Below are 20,671 nucleotides of genomic sequence, written 5' to 3'. Positions count from 1 at the left end.
ATTTTGGCTCTGTGTTCTTTTTTTCAATTCACGTGCCCGAATGGCGCGCGCTCGCGACGTCGGGGACGAGCGCGGTCCCTGCCGCGCCAAGATGGCTGCCGAGGATCTTCCATCCGAGTTCGACGTCGTCCTCGTGGGAACGGGTAAACGTCCACAAACATACCCGATTACAATCCAGAGTTTTCCAGATGCAAAATGGCGTGTTAACAAGACGGTGGCGACGAGGGGGTTTGGCGGGAAGTGGAAGCACAAACGAAGCCGGCGGGGACGCGCGTAGTTTAGCTTGCGGCTAACGCCCTGTTGATTTTCAATGGTCGCGGCTAGCTAACCACAACAAGCTCGCCAATGAACGCGACTTGGACCTGGCGATTTGTCACCCCTTTTTTTACTTGTATTCCAATCGTACTGTTTGAATCGAACCGTCATATTGTCACGTTTACCCACATTTTTGAAAATTAATGTCACTCCCTTCAGCTGACGTGTTGTCTTTTCGTCGTGACGTCACGATGTTTTCACAATGGCCCGTTTCCGAGTTTGGCGAATATTAATCAGAATCATCCATTTCATTTCTAAGCACCTTTCAAAGATCTTAAGGTCACTTTACAGTCACAGGATCAGTTTCTCTATGGGTGAGCAGCGGCAGCCACACACGGCAGCGTTCACTCAACCCGGAAGTTAATAAAACCCATCAAGTTAATAGATAGAAAGCCAGACAGCTAGTCGATAGCCACCTAGATAGCTCCATAGATAGCGAGATCGAAAGCTAGCCAGCCAGCTAATAGATAGCCAACAGATAGTGATAGGTAGGTAGGTAGATCGATATTAGCTATCTATTCGCTAGCTAATGGCTATCTATTAGCTATCTATTCGCTAGCTAATGGCTATCTATTTGCTAGCTATTAGCTATCTATTCGCTAGCTAGCTAGATGGCTATCTATTTAAGTTACTTCGGGGTTGAGTGAACGCTGGCGTCTGTGGCTGCCGCTGCTCACCCACAGAAAAAACTGATCCTGTGACTGTAAAGTGACCTTGAGAGTTTTGAAAGGCGCTTAGAAATGAAATGGATTATTATGATGATGATTATGATTATGTCTTCTTCTTCTTTCTCCATTGCGAAGGTCTGACCGAGTCGGTGGTGGCGGCAGCTTGCGCTCGAGTGGGCCAACGAGTTCTTCACGTGGACACGTGAGTCCACCAAAAGCTTTTCCGGGCCTTGGCGAGAGCCAGCCCCCAATTGCGCTTTTGGCCTTTCAGGAGGACTTACTACGCATCCAAGTGGGCCAGCTTCACCTTGAACGCTTTGCTGACGTGGATCCGCCAGCGGCAGGCAGGTGACGCCACGCTTGCCGGCAAAAATAAACCTGGATTTTGATTTTTCTCTTTTTTTTTTTTTTTCCTTGTCCGTCAGGAGCCCGATTCGCCAAGCCAGGAGGTGGTCCGAGATTGGTCCAGCGTGTTGCAAGATGGGGAGGAGCCAATCTGTCTGTCAAATCCCGACTCCTCCTCCATCAGGAACTTGCAAGTCTTCTGCTTTGCCAGGTCGGCTTAATATTTTTTTTTGGATGCTTCCACTTTCTTCTTCTTTGGTGTTGTGGAAAAAAATGAACACCAATGACTTTGATCAATCCGACCGTACGCAGCGATAAAAATGGATATCATATCTAGCTGGCTGTCTATTAGCTAGCTAGCTATCTGGCTGGCTATCTAGCTAGCTATCGATTAGATGGATAGCTATCTGGCTAGCTAGCTGGCTGACTATTAGGGCTGGATATCTAGCCAGCTTTCGATTAGCTGGCTAGCTATTAGATAGCTAGTTAGCTTTCTATCTATTTGAGTTACTTCCGGGTTGAGTGAACGCCGGCGCGTGCGGCTGCTGCTGCTCACCCACAGAAAATCTGATCCCATGACTCTAAAGTGACCTTGAGAGTTTGAAAAGGCGCTTATAAATGAAATGGATTATTATTATTATCAACCTGCTCTTACAAATGATTACAAGTCCCGTATAAAAGTTGTAGTATGCCGTACATTATTGGAAATGATTAAAAAAAATGTTGGCTATCTGGCTGTCTATTAACTTTTTATTTGCTATCCATTAGCTAGCTAGCTTTCTATCTATTTGAGTTACTGCGGGTTGAGTGAACGCTAGCGTGTGTGTCTGCCGCTGCTCACCCATAGAAAAACTTTATCCTGTGACTGTAAAGTGACCTTAAGCGCTTCGAAATCAAATGTATTCTTATTATTATTACTCGTTTGATGTTTGTCCCAGTGAGGAAGAGGAAGATGAGGAGAAGGAGCTTCAAGGCTCCCTAGAAGAAGACAAAGAAGAAGAAGATAAAGAAGATCCACGCGCAGGTTACTTTTCGGCTCAGCCGCCGCAGTGGCAAGATGCTACGAGGCCAACTTTCAACTTGTCTTTGTCAGAGTCAAAGGAGCAGCCCATGGAAAATGATGAAGACTGCAGCGCAGGTTTGCCTTCAGGGGGGCGGGGCTTTCTTTTTGATGTGCCACTGCTTTTCAGCTCAATGTGCTTTTCCTCGCGTTCGCAGTCGCAGAGTCGCCGGAGCAAACGGCCGACGGGCACCAGGAGCAAGAGGAGGTGTGGCATTTAGAAGAATAATCATCATAATCATAATCATAATACACGTGGTTGCACTGCAGGTCAAATAGCCTGATTGAAGCTAATGTGCTAAGTCTATACTCTTTGTCTTTTCGGCAATACCGTACAATAGCTATCTAGCTGGCTAGCTATTAGCTATCTATTGGCTCGCTAGCTATCTATCTAGCTATATAGAAATAATAATACATTTGTCGCTCATGGGTGTGACTCGCAGCCATTTTATCCCCTGGCAGGCCGGCGATGCGGAAAAGGCGGAGCCTGAGGCGGAGCCTGAGGCGGCGACGCCCCCGCAGATGACGTTTGGCGACTTGCTGAAAGAAGGACGAAGGTTCAACATCGACTTGGTCTCCAAGGTGATCGGCGTCGGGCAAATCCAAGCGCCAAGGTCAAACGCCAACCGCTAACTCGTCGGCCGCCATTTTGTCTTCGGTAGTTGATGTACGCCCGCGGCTCCCTGGTGGACCTGCTCATCAAATCCAACGTTAGCCGCTACGCCGAGTTCAAGAACGTGAGCAGGATCCTCACCTATCGCCACGGCAACGTGGAGCAAGTGCCGTGCAGCCGCGCCGACGTCTTTGCCAGTCGGCGCCTGTCCATGGTGGAAAAGAGGAAGTTGATGCGTTTCCTGGCTTCCTGTCTGGAGGAAAAGGAAGTGCTAAAGGGTTAGCGACCCGCAGGCCGATGTCGACGCCGCCTTTCTCGGAAATTTTCCAATGCCAATCACTTGTTAGCCAAGTTATTTCTAGCTAGCTACCCAGCTGGCTATCTATTTGCTATTTAGGTAGCTAGTTGCTATCCATTTGCTATCAATTAGCTAGCTACCTAGTTGGCTATCCTTTTGCTATCTATTTGCTTTGTTTAACTATCAATCGAGCTACCTAGCTAGCTATCTAGTTTCTATCTATTAGCTAGCTATCTCGCTGGCAATATATTTGCTATCTATTAGCTAGCTATGTAGCTGACCATTTATTAGCTATATGGCTATCTAGCTAGTTAGCCAACTGTCTAGCTGGCTATCCATTAGCTATCTTTTAGCTAGCTGGCTGGCTTTCTATCTATTTGAGTTACTTTTGGCTTGAGTGAACGGTGGCGCATGTGGCTGCCGCTGCTCACCCACAGAAAAAAAACGATCCTGTGACTGTAAAGTGACCTTGAGAGTTTTGAAAGGCACTGAGACATCAAATGGATGATGATGATGATGATGAAAAGTTCAGCTCGCGTCCGCCATATTGGATGTGGCGGACGCGCTCTGGCGTAACGTGCCAAGTCATTGTGGCGACCGGTCGTCTTCCGGCAGACGGCGCTCAAACGTATTTGGAGTTCCTGCGCGATCAGCAGCTGGGCGACAACTTGCAGCACTTCCTGCTGCATTCCATCGCCATGGTGACGGAGCACACGCCCGCCCGGGACGGCCTGGCCTCGACGCGCCACTTCCTGCGTTGCCTGGGTCGCTACGGCAACACGCCCTTCCTCTTCCCCGTCTACGGCCTGGGCGAGATCCCGCAGTGCTTCTGCCGGTGAGGTGGCGCCGGGATGGAGGGGGGGGGGGGGTGTTGGTGGGGTCAGCCGTGTGACCTTTTGCTTGACCTTTCAGGATGAGTGCCGTTTTTGGAGGCGTGTACTGCCTGAGGCATCCCGTCAGCTGCCTGTTGCTGGACAAGACCGCTAACAGGTAGCCCCGCCCCCTCCCATAAGTCACGAATACCTCCAAGTGTGCACCTTTAATAATAATAATAATAATAATAATAATACCTTTACAGTCACAGGATAAGTTTTTTTTGTGGGTGAGCAGCGGCAGCCACATGCGCCAGCGTTCACTTAAGCAGGAAATTAATAGATAGAAAGCTAGCTAGACAGCCAATAGATGGCTAATAGCTAGCTAGCTAGTTCACGAGTGTTTAAGCTAGCCAGCTAGCCAATGATAGCTAATAGCTAGCTAGTTCATGAGTGTTCACTTGGTCCCAGGTGCACGGCGCTAATTGACGGCCGCGGCCAGCGAATCACCAGCGGCCATTTTGTGCTGGAAGATGGCTTCCTCCCCGCGCAGCTGAAGAGTGTGCAAACCACGTCCAGGTTGGCCTCACACTTTACCTCTTTTTTTTCTGCCAAGACCTTTGCTGATGTCTTCTCTTGCAGGTCCATCTCCAGAGGGGTTTTGATCACCAACCGTTCAATTCTGCCCGGCGACCAGCATCAGGTGACGTGGCCACGCCCTTTTTTTAATTTTTGATTCTACATCGGTGATAAAAAAGTGCACTAAAATGGCGTCGTGTGTGTGTGTGTGCTTGAAGGTCTCCGTGGTAACCATCCCCCCATTGGAGGAGGGGCTTCCCGCCGTCAGGATGGTGGAACTGTCGCCGTCCACCATGACGTGCGCTCCGGGAACATGTGAGCATCACCAAATATATGCCGTCCACAAATAGCGGTCATAAAAAGATCAATAACCACAAATATAAACAATATGCAGGATCAAATAATTCAGAAGAAATAATAATGAATGTATCTTAAAATCAATATTTTCAAAAAGCCAAATATGTGACACACGACTAGCGTCTTTTCAAAAAACGATAAATAACAATTATAAAATAATTCATAATAATAAATCAATATTTTACATTTCATCAGGCTAGCTATTGAACTAGCTAGATAGCTTTGGCTGTGAAGTGACCTTGAGAGTTTTGAAGAGTGCTTGGAAATGAAATGTATTATCAGCTATCTCTTAGCTAACTGGCTTTATCTATTTGAGTTACTTCCGGCTTGAGTGAACGCCAGCGCCTGTGGCTGCCGCTGCTCACCCACAGAAAAATGGATCCTGTGCCTGTAAAGTGACCTTGAGATTTTTGAAAGGCGCTTAGAAATGGATTATTATCATTTAAAAACCACCATTGCGCCTTTGCCACCTCAGATTTGGTCCACCTCACCTGTCAATCGCAACTGGGCTCCGCCTACGAGGACCTGTGGCCCGTGGTGACCAGGATGTTCGACGCCGCGCAGGCGCCTGAGCGAGACTCGTCGCGGCCCAACGTGCTGTGGTGTTTTTTTTTCAACATGGAGGACGCCGCCGAGCCGGTCGCCGCCCGCTTGCCCTCCAACCTTTACGTCTGCTCCGGGCCGGACGCCGAGCTGGGTCACGAGCGGGCCATCAAGCAGGTAGGCGGCGCTCTTCACTCCCATTCGCTCGGTCCATTTGTGACTCGCTTTTATTTGGAATGCATCAAAGTGTTATTTTCATACCAAAGTAGTTCAGGGTGAGAGCTCTTGGAACAGATTAAAATATTTTGCATTGATTATAATGGGAAATGTTGTTTTGGTTTTTGACCAGCTGGCTATTTGCTCCTTATCTTTTAGCTGTATTTCTAAGTTTACCCAATTAGCTATCTGGCTAGCTAACTATTTGCGCCTTACTTGATATCAGCTATCTATTAGCCGAGAAGCTTTGTCAGCAAACTGTACAGTTGACGGCTGAAGAAACCTTTTCATCGATGGATGGACCACTCCTGTACGACTGAGAGCTTACACAGACGTTATCTATTGACTAGCTTGCTATCTTCCGATCTATTTGAGTTTCTTCCAGGTTGAGTGTATGCCGGCGCGTGTGGCTACCGCTGCTCACCCGCAGCAAAACGTATCCCGTGGCTGTCAAGTTATTTTTTTTCCCTTGTGTGTTCAGGCGGAGTCCATCTTCCGGCAGATTGTCCCCGACCAGGACTTTTGTCCTCCCGCGCCCAACCCCGAAGACATCGTCTACGACGCAGACGACCCCGAAAGCGTCGCCCCCGCCGGCACGGCGGACCAGTTGGACAAAGCGGACGAGGCCGTCAATCAACCGAGTCAGCATCTTCGGGTTGAAGAGTGAGCCCGCCCCCTTCAAAATGGACGCCGTTGGCCTGCTTTCTTTTCTATTTATGTTCAGCCGAAAAGCAATTAAACGTCGACACGCTTACGACACGCGTGTTGTGGTACAAGACGTTTATTGTATGGAACACGTGAAGGTTGTTTTCCTTTTACAGTCTGCGCCCGCGACGTCCTCCCTTTCTGCGCGTCGAGTCTGATGGGATGGGGGTCACGTCCTCTGAAAGCACAAAATGGCGGCGCATGAAGAAGAGGGGCGGCGGAGGGGGTGTCCCGCATGTGCCCGACGAGAAAGGCGGCACTGACCGATGCGTCCGATCTTCATGCCGGATCGGGCGAGGGCTCTGAGCGCCGACTGTGCGCCCGGTCCGGGCGTCTTGGTGCTGGAAGAGCAAAGAAAAATGGATGTCACGGGAGAAGACGAGCGGCTATCCATTTGCTTTCTATCTGTCTAGCTACCTAGCTATATATCTGCTATCAATTTTCTATCTTAGCTAGCTACCTAGCTGGCTATCCATATGGCTATCTAGGTAGTTAGCTAACTGTCTAGCTGGGTATCCATTTGGCTATCTGGGTAGCTTTCTATCTATTTGAGTTACTTCCGGGTTGAGTGAACGCTGGCGCATGTGGCTGCCGCTTCTCACCCGCAGAAAAACGCATCCTGCGACTGTAAAGTGACCTTGAGAGTTTTGAAGGGGCTTAGAAAAGAAATGTATGCCGATGATGAAATGACTGACCGGTTGCCGCCGGTGGCCCTGAGCTTGATGTGCAGGGCGGTGATGCCCAGCTCCTTGCAGCGCTGCGCCACGTCCTGCGCCGCCAACATGGCGGCGTAGGGGGACGACTCGTCTCGGTCCGCCTTCACCTTCATGCCGCCCGTCACGCGGCAGATGGTCTCCCTGTAGGAAAGGGCAAAGGTGACGACGGGCGAGGGTGACGGCGGGCGGCGTAGGGCGACTCACTTCCCGGAGAGGTCGGTGACGTGCACAAAGGTGTCGTTGAAGGAGGCGAAGATGTGGCAGACGCCAAAGACGTTCTCGCCCTCGGCCACCTGAGGTCCCAAACTGATCACCTGCTCCTCCTTCTTCTCTTTGCCTTTGCGCGGCGCCATCTTGTCTTGCCATGCACACATTCAAAACATGACGACACATCCGCTTCCCCCAAACGACGAAAAGAAAAGCGCTCGGAAATGGACAAAACTTTATTAGCCGCAAAACGCCAGGACAACAGCAATGAATGCAAGAGGGCCATTTGCTGAAAACGAGTCGCTGTTACGGGACGAGAGCCGCATTTTGCAGGCGGCGAATGTTCGCCATTTGGATGCCAAACAAGAACATTGAAGACGAACGCGCGAGCGGGTTGCGTCGCCTTTTAAAAGGCGGATGGCGAGCGACGATCATGGCGACGGTGAAGGCGTCAAAGCGGCCAAACGAGCGGCTCCAAAGCGACAATTTAAGGTCGACGGGAGAGACCGAGTGCGCCAAAGTCGACGTGCGGCAAAATAAAGTGCCGATGAAGTCAAATAAATCGGATTGAGGAAGATAGCGAAGAGACGGTTCTCACCTCAGTGTATCGCTTGTTAGGATCCGACTGGAAAAGAAAGAGGGGACAACTTCCGGGGTTAAAGTTGGTGACGCGTATGGCGCGGGGAGGCGACTGGACGATGCTGCTCCCTGCTGGCGAGGAGGACGAAGTACTCGCGGTAAAAGTAAAAAGAGGCAAGAGCGGAAGGATGACGAGATGCTGCCGAAATGAACGCCGACAAGCTTTTCAGGCATCATTTGAAAGGTAAAAAAAAAACAAAAAAAATATTTGATATCGTCACATTTCTTAACACCTGACTGCAACTTGGTGGGTTATTTTCAGGCCAAAATGTATAGGAAGGCGTTTTAGCCAAAAAAGGACCATGTTTAGTAAGGTATTTTTGGCCCAGAAAACGAAACGACCATGTATAGTAAGGCGTTTTTTTGCTGAAAAAAATTAACATGTATAGTCAAGCGTTTTTAGCCAAAAAAGGACCATTGTGGTAAGGTGTTTTTAGCCGAAAAAAAACAAAAAAAAAAAAAAAAAACGACCATGTATATATAGTAAGGCGTTTTTGGCCGAAAAAAAAACGCCTTACGATAGTAAGGCATTTTTTTCAGCCAAAAACGCCCTACTAGTAAGCCATTCTTTGGGTCAAAAATGCCCTACTGTACAATAAGGCATTTTTTGTCTAAAAATTCCTTCCTATATTTTTGTATAGTCATTTTTTTTTGACTAAAAATGCCTTACGATAATTTTTTTTTCCGCGAAAAACTCCTTCCGAATCATGGTTGCTGTTGTTTGTTTGTTTTTTAAATTGAGTGCCAATCACCACGGAGACGGTCACTCAAAAGCTGGTATCTTGATGGACAAATGGTAAGTGTTCTGGTTTGCAACCGCAGAGGTGCAGGTTCGATTCCAGCGTCAGCTTTTTTTTCCGGCTAAAAACAGCTTATTATGATTGGTAATTTTTTTTGCCTAAAATGCCTTACTATAGTAAGGCGTTTTTTTTCGGCCAAAAAATGCCTTATTATAGTAAGCTGTTTTTTTCGGCAAAAAATGCCTTACTATAATAAGGCGTAAAATGCCTTACTATAGTAAGGCGTTTTTTTTTTGCCAAAAACGCCTTATTATAGTAAGCCGTTTTTTTCGGCCAAAAATGCCTTACTATAGTAAGGCGTTTTTTTCGGCCAAAAATGCCTTATTATAGTAAGCCGTTTTTTTTTCGGCCAAAAATGCCTTACTATAGTAAGGCGTTTTTTTTTTTCGGCCAAAAAAGCCTTACTCTAGTAAGGCGTTTTTTTTTTCGGCCAAAATGCCTTACTATATATAGTAAGGCTTTTTTTTCGGCCAAAAATGCCTTACTATAGTAAGGCTTTTTTTTCGGCCAAAAATGGCTTACTATAGTAAGGCGTTTTTTTTTCGGCCAAAAATGCCTTACTATAGTAAGGCTTTTTTTCAGCCAAAAATGCCTTACTATAGTAAGGCGTTTTTTTCGGCCAAAAATGCCTTACTATAGTAAGCCGTTTTTTTCGGCCAAAAATGCCTTACTATAGTAAGGCGTTTTTTTTTCGGCCAAAAATGCCTTATTATAGTAAGCCGTTTTTTTTTCGGCCAAAAATGCCTTACTATAGTAAGGCGTTTTTTTTCGGCCAAAATGCCTTACTATAGTAAGGCTTTTTTTTCGGCCAAAAATGCCTTACTATAGTAAGGCGTTTTTTTTTCGGCCAAAAATGCCTTACTATAGTAAGGCGTTTTTTTTTTCGGCCAAAATGCCTTACTATAGTAAGGCTTTTTTTTCGGCCAAAAATGCCTTACTATAGTAAGGCGTTTTTTTTTTCGGTCAAAAATGCCTTACTATAGTAAGGCGTTTTTTTCGGCCAAAATGCCTTACTATAGTAAGGCGTTTTTTTTTGGCCAAAAATGCCTTACTATAGTAAGGCGTTTTTTTTTCGGCCAAAAATGCCTTACTATAGTAAGGCGTTTTTTTTTCGGCCAAAAATGCCTTACTATAGTAAGCCGTTTTTTTTCGGCCAAAAATGCCTTACTATAGTAAGGCGTTTTTTTTTCGGCCAAAAATGCCTTATTATAGTAAGCCGTTTTTTTTTTTTTCGGCCAAAAATGCCTTACTATAGTAAGGCGTTTTTTTTCGGCCAAAAATGCCTTACTATAGTAAGGCGTTTTTTTTTTTTTCGGCCAAAAATGCCTTACTATAGTAAGGCGTTTTTTTTCGGCCAAAAATGCCTTACTATAGTAAGACGTTTTTTTTCGGCCAAAATGCCTTACTATAGTAAGGCTTTTTTTTCGGCCAAAAATGCCTTACTATAGTAAGGCTTTTTTTTTCGGCCAAAAATGCCTTACTATAGTAAGGCGTTTTTTTTTCGGCCAAAATGCCTTACTATAGTAAGGCTTTTTTTTCGGCCAAAAACGGCTTACTATAGTAAGGCATTTTTTTTCGGCCGAAAAAACGGCTTACTATAGTAAGGCTTTTTTTTTCGGCCAAAAATGCCTTACTATAGTAAGGCATTTTTTTTTCGGCCAAAAATGCCTTACTATAGTAAGGCATTTTTGGCCGAAAAAACGGCTTACTATAGTAAGCCTTTTTTTTCGGCCAAAAATGCCTTATTATAGTAAGCCGTTTTTTTTTTCGGCCAAAAAAGCCTTACTATAGTAAGCCGTTTTTTTCCGCCAAAAATGCCTTACTATAGTAAGCCGTTTTTTTTCGGCCAAAAATGCCTTACTATAGTAAGGCGTTTTTTTTTTTCGGCCAAAAAAGCCTTACTATAGTAAGGCGTTTTTTTTTTTTCGGCCAAAATGCCTTACTATTGTAAGGCGTTTTTTTTCGGCCAAAAATGCCTTACTATAGTAAGGCGTTTTTTTTCGGCCAAAAATGCCTTACTATAGTAAGGCGTTTTTTCGGCCAAAAATGCCTTATTATAGTAAGCCGTTTTTTTTTCGGCCAAAAATGCCTTACTATAGTAAGGCGTTTTTTTTTTTCGGCCAAAATGCCTTACTATAGTAAGGCTTTTTTTTCGGCCAAAAATGCCTTACTATAGTAAGGCTTTTTTTTTCGGCCAAAAATGCCTTACTATAGTAAGGCGTTTTTTTTTTCGGCCAAAAATGCCTTATTATAGTAAGCCGTTTTTTTTTCGGCCAAAAATGCCTTACTATAGTAAGGCGTTTTTTTTTTTCGGCCAAAATGCCTTACTATAGTAAGGCTTTTTTTTTTCGGCCAAAAATGCCTTACTATAGTAAGGCTTTTTTTTCGGCCAAAAATGCCTTACTATAGTAAGGCTTTTTTTTTCGGCCAAAAATGCCTTACTATTTTTTTTTTCGGCCAAAAATGCCTTATTATAGTAAGCCGTTTTTTTTCGGCCAAAAATGCCTTACTATAGTAAGGCGTTTTTTTTCTGCCAAAATGCCTTACTATAGTAAGGCTTTTTTTTTCGGCCAAAAATGCCTTACTATAGTAAGGCGTTTTTTTTCGGCCAAAAATGCCTTACTATAGTAAGGCGTTTTTTTCGGCCAAAAATGCCTTACTATAGTAAGGCATTTTTTTCGGCCAAAAATGCCTTACTATAGTAAGCCGTTTTTTTTCGGCCAAAAATGCCTTACTATAGTAAGCCGTTTTTTCGGCCAAAAATGCCTTACTATAGTAAGCCGTTTTTTTTCGGCCAAAAATGCCTTACTATAGTAAGGCGTTTTTTTCGGCCAAAAATGCCTTATTATAGTAAGCCGTTTTTTTTCGGCCAAAAATGCCTTACTATAGTAAGCCGTTTTTTCGGCCAAAAATGCCTTACTATAGTAAGCCGTTTTTTTCGGCCAAAAATGCCTTACTATAGTAAGGCGTTTTTTTCGGCCAAAAATGCCTTATTATAGTAAGCCGTTTTTTTTTTTTCGGCCAAAATGCCTTACTATTGTAAGGCGTTTTTTTTCGGCCAAAAATGCCTTACTATAGTAAGGCGTTTTTTTTCGGCCAAAAATGCCTTACTATAGTAAGGCGTTTTTTTTCGGCCAAAAATGCCTTATTATAGTAAGCCGTTTTTTTTCGGCCAAAAATGCCTTACTATAGTAAGGCGTTTTTTTTTCGGCCAAAATGCCTTACTATAGTAAGGCTTTTTTTTCGGCCAAAAATGCCTTACTATAGTAAGGCTTTTTTTTCGGCCAAAAATGCCTTACTATAGTAAGGCGTTTTTTTTTCGGCCAAAAATGCCTTATTATAGTAAGCCGTTTTTTTTCGGCCAAAAATGCGGCCAAAAATGCCTTACTATAGTAAGGCGTTTTTTTTTGCGGCCAAAATGCCTTACTATAGTAAGGCTTTTTTTTCGGCCAAAAATGCCTTACTATAGTAAGGCTTTTTTTTCGGCCAAAAATGCCTTACTATAGTAAGGCGTTTTTTTTCGGCCAAAAATGCCTTATTATAGTAAGCCGTTTTTTTTTCGGCCAAAAATGCCTTACTATAGTAAGGCGTTTTTTTTCTGCCAAAATGCCTTACTATAGTAAGGCTTTTTTTTCGGCCAAAAATGCCTTACTATAGTAAGGCGTTTTTTTTTCGGCCAAAAATGCCTTACTATAGTAAGGCATTTTTTTCGGCCAAAAATGCCTTACTATAGTAAGCCGTTTTTTTTCGGCCAAAAATGCCTTATTATAGTAAGCCGTTTTTTTTCGGCCAAAAATGCCTTACTATAGTAAGGCGTTTTTTTCGGCCAAAAATGCCTTATTATAGTAAGCCGTTTTTTTTTTTTTCGGCCAAAAATGCCTTACTATAGTAAGGCGTTTTTTTTTCGGCCAAAAATGCCTTACTATAGTAAGCCGTTTTTTTTTTCGGCCAAAAATGCCTTACTATAGTAAGGCGTTTTTTTTCGGCCAAAAATGCCTTACTATAGTAAGGCATTTTTTTTCGGCCAAAAATGCCTTACTATAGTAAGCCGTTTTTTTTGGCCAAAAATGCCTTACTATAGTAAGGCGGTTTTTTTTTCGGCCAAAATGCCTTACTATAGTAAGGCATTTTTTTCGGCCAAAAATGCTTTACTATAGTAAGGCGTTTTTTTTTCGGCCAAAAATGCCTTACTATAGTAAGGCGTTTTTTTTTCGGCCAAAAATGCCTTATTATAGTAAGCCGTTTTTTTTTCGGCCAAAAATGCCTTACTATAGTAAGGCGTTTTTTTTTCGGCCAAAATGCCTTACTATAGTAAGGCTTTTTTTTCGGCCAAAAATGCCTTACTATAGTAAGGCTTTTTTTTTCGGCCAAAAATGCCTTACTATAGTAAGGCGTTTTTTTTTCGGCCAAAAATGCCTTATTATAGTAAGCCGTTTTTTTTTCGGCCAAAAATGCCTTACTATAGTAAGGCGTTTTTTTTCGGCCAAAATGCCTTACTATAGTAAGGCTTTTTTTTTCGGCCAAAAATGCCTTACTATAGTAAGGCTTTTTTTTTCGGCCAAAAATGCCTTACTATAGTAAGGCGTTTTTTTTCGGCCAAAAATGCCTTATTATAGTAAGCCGTTTTTTTTCGGCCAAAAATGCCTTACTATAGTAAGGCGTTTTTTTTCTGCCAAAATGCCTTACTATAGTAAGGCTTTTTTTTCGGCCAAAAATGCCTTACTATAGTAAGGCGTTTTTTTTTTCGGCCAAAAATGCCTTACTATAGTAAGGCATTTTTTTCGGCCAAAAATGCCTTACTATAGTAAGCCGTTTTTTTTCGGCCAAAAATGCCTTACTATAGTAAGCCGTTTTTTTCGGCCAAAAATGCCTTACTATAGTAAGGCGTTTTTTTCGGCCAAAAATGCCTTATTATAGTAAGCCGTTTTTTTTTTTTCGGCCAAAATGCCTTACTATTGTAAGGCGTTTTTTTTCGGCCAAAAATGCCTTACTATAGTAAGGCGTTTTTTTTCGGCCAAAAATGCCTTACTATAGTAAGGCGTTTTTTTCGGCCAAAAATGCCTTATTATAGTAAGCCGTTTTTTTTTCGGCCAAAAATGCCTTACTATAGTAAGGCGTTTTTTTTTTCGGCCAAAATGCCTTACTATAGTAAGGCTTTTTTTTTCGGCCAAAAATGCCTTACTATAGTAAGGCTTTTTTTTTCGGCCAAAAATGCTTACTATAGTAAGGCGTTTTTTTTTCGGCCAAAAATGCCTTATTATAGTAAGCCGTTTTTTTTTCGGCCAAAAATGCCTTACTATAGTAAGGCGTTTTTTTTTTCGGCCAAAATGCCTTACTATAGTAAGGCTTTTTTTTCGGCCAAAAATGCCTTACTATAGTAAGGCTTTTTTTTCGGCCAAAAATGCCTTACTATAGTAAGGCGTTTTTTTTCGGCCAAAAATGCCTTATTATAGTAAGCCGTTTTTTTTTTTCGGCCAAAAATGCCTTACTATAGTAAGGCGTTTTTTTTCTGCCAAAATGCCTTACTATAGTAAGGCTTTTTTTTCGGCCAAAAATGCCTTACTATAGTAAGGCGTTTTTTTTCGGCCAAAAATGCCTTACTATAGTAAGGCATTTTTTTCGGCCAAAAATGCCTTACTATAGTAAGCCGTTTTTTCGGCCAAAAATGCCTTACTATAGTAAGCCGTTTTTTTCGGCCAAAAATGCCTTACTATAGTAAGGCGTTTTTTTCGGCCAAAAATGCCTTATTATAGTAAGCCGTTTTTTTTTTTTTCGGCCAAAAATGCCTTACTATAGTAAGGCGTTTTTTTCGGCCAAAAATGCCTTACTATAGTAAGCCGTTTTTTTTTCGGCCAAAAATGCCTTACTATAGTAAGGCGTTTTTTTCGGCCAAAAATGCCTTACTATAGTAAGGCATTTTTTTCGGCCAAAAATGCCTTACTATAGTAAGCCGTTTTTTTTGGCCAAAAATGCCTTACTATAGTAAGGCGGTTTTTTTTTCGGCCAAAATGCCTTACTATAGTAAGGCATTTTTTTCGGCCAAAAATGCTTTACTATAGTAAGGCGTTTTTTTTCGGCCAAAAATGCCTTACTATAGTAAGGCGTTTTTTTTCGGCCAAAAATGCCTTATTATAGTAAGCCGTTTTTTTTCGGCCAAAAATGCCTTACTATAGTAAGGCGTTTTTTTTTTCGGCCAAAATGCCTTACTATAGTAAGGCTTTTTTTTCGGCCAAAAATGCCTTACTATAGTAAGGCTTTTTTTTCGGCCAAAAATGCCTTACTATAGTAAGGCGTTTTTTTTTCGGCCAAAAATGCCTTATTATAGTAAGCCGTTTTTTTTCGGCCAAAAATGCCTTACTATAGTAAGGCGTTTTTTTTTTCGGCCAAAATGCCTTACTATAGTAAGGCTTTTTTTTCGGCCAAAAATGCCTTACTATAGTAAGGCTTTTTTTTCGGCCAAAAATGCCTTACTATAGTAAGGCGTTTTTTTTCGGCCAAAAATGCCTTATTATAGTAAGCCGTTTTTTTTCGGCCAAAAATGCCTTACTATAGTAAGGCGTTTTTTTTTCTGCCAAAATGCCTTACTATAGTAAGGCTTTTTTTTCGGCCAAAAATGCCTTACTATAGTAAGGCGTTTTTTTTCGGCCAAAAATGCCTTACTATAGTAAGGCATTTTTTTCGGCCAAAAATGCCTTACTATAGTAAGCCGTTTTTTTCGGCCAAAAATGCCTTACTATAGTAAGGCGTTTTTTTCGGCCAAAAATGCCTTATTATAGTAAGCCGTTTTTTTTTTTTTCGGCCAAAAATGCCTTACTATAGTAAGGCGTTTTTTTCGGCCAAAAATGCCTTACTATAGTAAGCCGTTTTTTTTTCGGCCAAAAATGCCTTACTATAGTAAGGCGTTTTTTTCGGCCAAAAATGCCTTACTATAGTAAGGCATTTTTTTCGGCCAAAAATGCCTTACTATAGTAAGCCGTTTTTTTTGGCCAAAAATGCCTTACTATAGTAAGGCGGTTTTTTTTTCGGCCAAAATGCCTTACTATAGTAAGGCATTTTTTTCGGCCAAAAATGCCTTACTATAGTAAGGTGTTTTTTTCGGCCAAAAATGCCTTACTATAGTAAGGCGGGTTTTTTTTCGGCCAAAATGCCTTACTATTGTAAGGCGTCTTTTTGGGCCAAAAATACCTATACAATACAAAAGGCTGTCGCTGGACTCGAACCTGCACCTCTGCAGTTGTAAACCAGAGCACTTACCATTTGCCCATCAAGCCCATACATTCCATTTATAAGCTCTTTTCAAAACTCTCAAAGACACTTTACAGTCACAGGATATTTTTTCTGTGGGTAAGCAGCGGCAGACACACGCGCCATGATAGAAAGGCGTTTTTAGCCCGAAAAAAACCCACCATGTATATTAAGGCATTTTTAGCTGACAAAAAACGAGCATTTATAGTAAGGCGTTTTACGACTCAAAAAATGTATTTTACTTTTGACTTGGTTCTGTAAGACGTGCGGCACAGTACTTGAAGAAATGTCGCCTGTTGAATTTCCACACGAACATTATCATGAAAAATGAAAGTCTCCATTTTCTCGCCGTGTTGAATGAATCCTTCTCCGCGCGTGCGCGTGCCTCCATCTCAAAACAAACAGCAACCACATATTTGGACTCGATCAGGGCATGACGGTAGGCGTCTTTTATTTTGAAGGCCAATTCGTTCCCAGATCTGTCACGTGACATCCTTCTAAACACGGCGCCTCTCGTGTAAACAAACTGGTTTTTGTTTTGTTTTTTCTCTCCGAAATGGACCTTCCGTGCCTTCCGTGGCAAAAGCACGTCGCTCGCAAGTGGGCGGAACTCGAACCCGCGTTCAGGTCGCGTTTTAAGTCCTTGTTGGAAATCGAAGAGGTTTTTCAAAGCGCCTCCAGCGTGACCACGTAAGTTGCTCGTTTGGAGAATTTCAGCCTTATTTGGGCGCGAGATCGCGACCGAAGAGATTATTAGCATCATCCATTTGATTAATAAGCGCCTTTCAAAACTCTCAAGGTCACTTTACAGTCACAGGATAGGTTTTCCTGTGGGGGAGCAGCGGCAGCCACACGCGCCAGCGTTCACTCAACCCGCAAGTAACTCAAATAGATAGAAAGCCAGCTAGATAGCTAGCCAGATAGATTGCTAATAGCTAGCTAGATAGCTAATATGTTAAAATTGTTAAAATGGGAAGATAATAATAATAATAATAATAATAATAATAATAATCCATTTAATTAATAAGTGCCTTTTAAACTCTCAAGGCCACTTTACAATCACAGGATCAGTTTTTCTGTGAGCGAGCAGCGGCAGCCACACGCGCCAGCGTTCACTCAACCCGCAAGTAACTCAAATAGATAGAAAGTGAGCTGGCTGCTAATAGACATTTTTGGCAAGCAACGAATTTGACGTACCTGTCCTTTTTTCTTCCAGGAAGGGCGACGCGGAACGTCTGCGCCGCATCTCGGCGGAACATCACGGCCACACCCGGAAAGACGCGGCGGAGGCGTCCGCCTGCAGGGAACGCGGAAACGTTAGCTTCAAGAGCGCCGAGTACGGCGAGGCCGCGTTGCACTACTCGCAGGTCGCCCTCCTCTACCTTCACTTCTACCCTCGCCCCCTTTTCCTTCTCCATCTTGATGAACGGTCGTGAATTCTCTATTACAGGGCGTGTGTTTGTCGCCCCAAATTTCCGAGCAGCTGTCGCTATGCTACGCTAATCGCTCTGCGGCACTTTTCCACCTGCGACGCTATCAGGTGAGGACATTTGCATGGCTGCGAATAGAGTAAGACTGGTCGCCAGTCATTCAAGGGGTAAATGGATTGGTCGCCAATCAGGTATTTATAATCATATAATTTCTAAGCGCCTTTCAAAACTCTCAAGGTCACTTTACAGTCACAGGATAAATGTTTCCATGGGTGAGCAGTGGCAGTCACAAGGCCAAATAGAGAGAAAGTGAGCAAGCTAGCCAATAGATAGCTACCGATAGCCATTAGATAGCTAGATAGCGGGCCAGACAACCAATAGATAGCTAGCCTAATAGCCAGCTAGCTAGCTAATAGATAGCTACCTGGATAGCCATCCAGCCAGCCAATAGATAGCTTGGTAGCTAGCTAGATAACTTTAAGCGAGTTCATGAGCAAAACGTGATAGAGTAAGACTGGTCGCCAGTCAATAATCAATCAGTCTGGGCTCTGGGGGGACGGACGGATTGGTCGCCAATCCGGTATTTACACACGTGGGAGTGGTCGACGGTCAATCGGAGGACAGGTTGGTCATTTCTCGCACTGGGCGTGGCTGGCGGGCGGGTACAAAAAGTCAGCGGTTGCCACCACCCCCCCCCCCCCACCCTTGACAGGACGCCCTGGCGGACGTGTCGGAGGCCGAGAAGAGCGGCTACCCGCCGGCTCTGGCGCACAAGCTGGCCAAGCGGCGCGCCCAATGCCTGGCGCGCCTCCCGTCCTCCCGCGTCGTCGACGCAGAGCCGGACGACCGATCGTGGGTGTCTCCCAAAGTGACGGTGCGCTTCAACCCGGAGAAAGGTCGCCACCTGGTGGCGACGGAGGCCATCGCGGCCGGGGAGCTCATCCTGAGCGAGAGGCCGTTCGGCGCGGCGCTCGTGGCGAGCGGCGGCGCCTTTGGGACGGAGCGGCGGCACTGCCACGCCTGCCTGAAGCCCGTCTGGCGACCGATTCCCTGCACCGGCTGCTCGTACGCCCGCTACTGCGACGCCCGCTGCAGGGACGCCGCCTGGGAGGAGCACCACCGCTGGGAATGCCCGCTGGGCGCCCGCTTGGAGGCGGCCGGCGTCCTGTCGCATTTGGCGCTGAGGGTGGCGCTCAAAGCGGGCGTGGCCGGCGGCGACGCCTACCGGGGCGTCTCGGCCCTGCTGGACCACGCGGGGCTCCACGCCCCCAGCATGCGTTTCCTGTGGGCCGTGACCGCGGCCGCGCTGCTGCTGGCTCTGGGCGAGACGCCGGCGCCGCCCGTCCAGCGGGAGGACGGCGCCGGGTGGCGCTCGCTGGGCGTGGCGATGCTGAGGCACGCTCTGCAACTGCGCTGCAACGCCCAGGCCGTCGTCATGTTGCAACAGCCAGGTGACGCTCTTCCGCCGGCCCGTCGGCGTCACCCGCTCTTCGAGTGGACGCCGACCAATCGGGGTTTTTCACCTCAGGGTTGTCGGACGCCCCCGTGCAGTCGGTGGAGGAGCGACGGGTCGCCACGGCCGTTTTCCCCACGCTGAGTCTCATCAACCACTCGTGCCGCCCCAACACCAGCTTGAGCTTCGGCGCCGGCGGGGCCGTCACGCTGCGGGCGGCGCGAAGCCTCCCACCCGGGCGAGAGGTCGCCCACTGCTACGGTCAGTCACCCCCCCCAATCTCAGTCTCACCTTATCTCAAGTTGAGTTTTCATCAGCGCTGACGTCACCCCGGTTTTCCCACAGGTCCTCAGAGTGGCAGAATGGTCGCCCAGGAGCGGCAACGCCTCCTGCGGGACCAGTACTTCTTCCTGTGCCGCTGCGAGGCCTGCCAGGAGGAGCGGTCGCAGAACGAACGATCCGGGCTGTTGTGTGCCCGCTGCGATGCTGCCCTCCTGGTAAGCGATTTCCTCATCGGGCGACGTCCAGCTTTAGCTCATGACTTCTTGACCAGAGATTGGTCACCCGCGCCACACAGTCGATTCGGGAGCCCCTATTTGACCAACAGTGGCCTGGCGAGCGAGCGATCGCCATCTATCACGGGAGACAGATGGAGACTGGCAGGTCAATAGTCCAATTGGCACAATCGATTGGTCACCAGCCAATAAAGGGGAACCTACTGGTGGAGGGAAACATTGTGCCAGTCGACTGTCTGTCCAAGAACACTGATTGGAACACAGATTGGTGACTTTTACGCCGTATGACTTTAGGACTGGTCGCTTGCCAATCACAGTGCCACTTGCACAGAGAAAAGGGATCGGTCACCCCAATTCAAATGGACGACAAATAGCCAGTCGGTGCCCCTCGCCATCCTCAACTGAATGGTCACCTGTGACTCAGCCTTCCAGCGGAGACGACCATTCCTGCGGCTCCTGTGGCGGCGCTTGGTCTGGGGGCGAGCTGAGCCAAATGTCACAGGACGTCCGGTGTGACTTGGATGCGGCGACCCGTCTCCTGGAAAAAGACAAACCAGGTGGGTGAGCGGTCGCCGTCCCCCGTTTGCCTGGCTTGATTGTTACTCTCCGCAGGCGAGGCGGTCGTCCTGCTGGAGCGGTCGCAGAGGCGGTGGCGGCAGGCGGGCGTGACGCCGGGGCCCGCGCACGAGCTGGGGGGCGGCACCGACGACGCCCTGGCCCGGGCGTACGCGCACAAAGGCGACTGGTCTCGCGCAGCCCGGCACTTGGAACGCAGCGCCGCCGCCGTGGCGGCTCGCTTTGGGGCCGACAGCGTGGAGATGGCGCGACAGGTCGCCAAGCTGGCGCAGCTGCACTTTAACGCGTGAGTGGTCGCTCGCGCTCTTTTTTTTTTCCGGTTGCCCGCCGACGATTACTGTTGTTTTGCAGCGGGTCGAGAGCGTCGGCGCTGTCCGTCATCCCGGAAGCGCTCCGCCTCCTCACCCTGCACTGTGGCGCCCTCTGCCCCGAAGTGCGGGAACTGCACCGCATGGAGGACTGCTTGCGCCCTTGACGCCAAGCGACCGGTCATTTTTTTTCACTCTATTCAAGATGATCACATTCGCATTTTCACAAATAAATCATTCCTGAAAGAGAAACATTTTTTCCTCTCAAAAT

At 46.0% G+C, this 20,671-nt stretch overlaps 3 protein-coding genes across 6 annotated transcripts; 2 read left to right on the top strand and 1 right to left on the bottom strand.

Moving 5' to 3' along the window:
- Positions 1-3: 3 nt before the first annotated feature.
- On the top strand, positions 4-6,584 carry chm (CHM Rab escort protein). Of its 2 annotated transcripts, none has more exons than XM_089016440.1 (16): positions 4-143; positions 1,119-1,185; positions 1,255-1,327; positions 1,409-1,539; positions 2,267-2,352; positions 2,422-2,466; positions 2,547-2,596; positions 2,851-2,970; positions 3,051-3,279; positions 3,915-4,134; positions 4,212-4,289; positions 4,583-4,690; positions 4,754-4,814; positions 4,909-5,005; positions 5,364-5,437; positions 5,523-5,725. In XM_089016440.1, exons 1-16 carry the CDS (start codon positions 41-43, stop codon positions 5,586-5,588), a joined length of 1,608 nt encoding a protein of 535 aa, XP_088872566.1. In that variant the 5' UTR covers positions 4-40; the 3' UTR covers positions 5,589-5,725. The 2 variants fall into 2 exon arrangements, with proteins under 2 accessions (XP_088872566.1, XP_088872564.1); XM_089016438.1 differs by lacking the exon at positions 5,364-5,437 and adding an exon at positions 6,288-6,584 and having other exon boundaries at positions 11-143; positions 5,523-5,767.
- Positions 6,572-8,152, bottom strand: rps14 (ribosomal protein S14). Of its 2 annotated transcripts, none has more exons than XM_089016443.1 (5): positions 8,033-8,152; positions 7,432-7,580; positions 7,207-7,368; positions 6,776-6,852; positions 6,572-6,689 (listed from the first exon to the last, which is right to left on the bottom strand). In XM_089016443.1, exons 2-5 carry the CDS (start codon positions 7,578-7,580, stop codon positions 6,622-6,624), a joined length of 456 nt encoding a protein of 151 aa, XP_088872569.1. In that variant the 5' UTR covers positions 8,033-8,152; the 3' UTR covers positions 6,572-6,621. The 2 variants fall into 2 exon arrangements, with proteins under 2 accessions (XP_088872569.1, XP_088872568.1); XM_089016442.1 differs by having other exon boundaries at positions 7,432-7,585; positions 8,033-8,143.
- smyd4 (SET and MYND domain containing 4) lies at positions 8,061-20,652 on the top strand. Of its 2 annotated transcripts, none has more exons than XM_089016436.1 (9): positions 8,061-8,257; positions 17,335-17,485; positions 17,569-17,658; positions 18,261-18,999; positions 19,077-19,262; positions 19,347-19,498; positions 19,941-20,073; positions 20,129-20,378; positions 20,444-20,652. In XM_089016436.1, exons 1-9 carry the CDS (start codon positions 8,109-8,111, stop codon positions 20,565-20,567), a joined length of 1,974 nt encoding a protein of 657 aa, XP_088872562.1. In that variant the 5' UTR covers positions 8,061-8,108; the 3' UTR covers positions 20,568-20,652. The 2 variants fall into 2 exon arrangements, with proteins under 2 accessions (XP_088872562.1, XP_088872563.1); XM_089016437.1 differs by lacking the exon at positions 8,061-8,257 and adding an exon at positions 16,554-16,808.
- The last annotated feature ends 19 nt before the right edge of the window (positions 20,653-20,671 follow it).

The sequence above is a fragment of the Hippocampus bargibanti genome, linkage group LG16 (assembly GCF_051943395.1).
Source record: "Hippocampus bargibanti isolate YZ-2025 linkage group LG16, ASM5194339v1, whole genome shotgun sequence".
Classification (NCBI taxonomy): Eukaryota; Metazoa; Chordata; class Actinopteri; order Syngnathiformes; family Syngnathidae; genus Hippocampus; species Hippocampus bargibanti.
The sequence above is the reverse complement of the archived record's forward strand: the minus strand, read 5'-3'. Positions and strand labels throughout refer to the sequence as shown.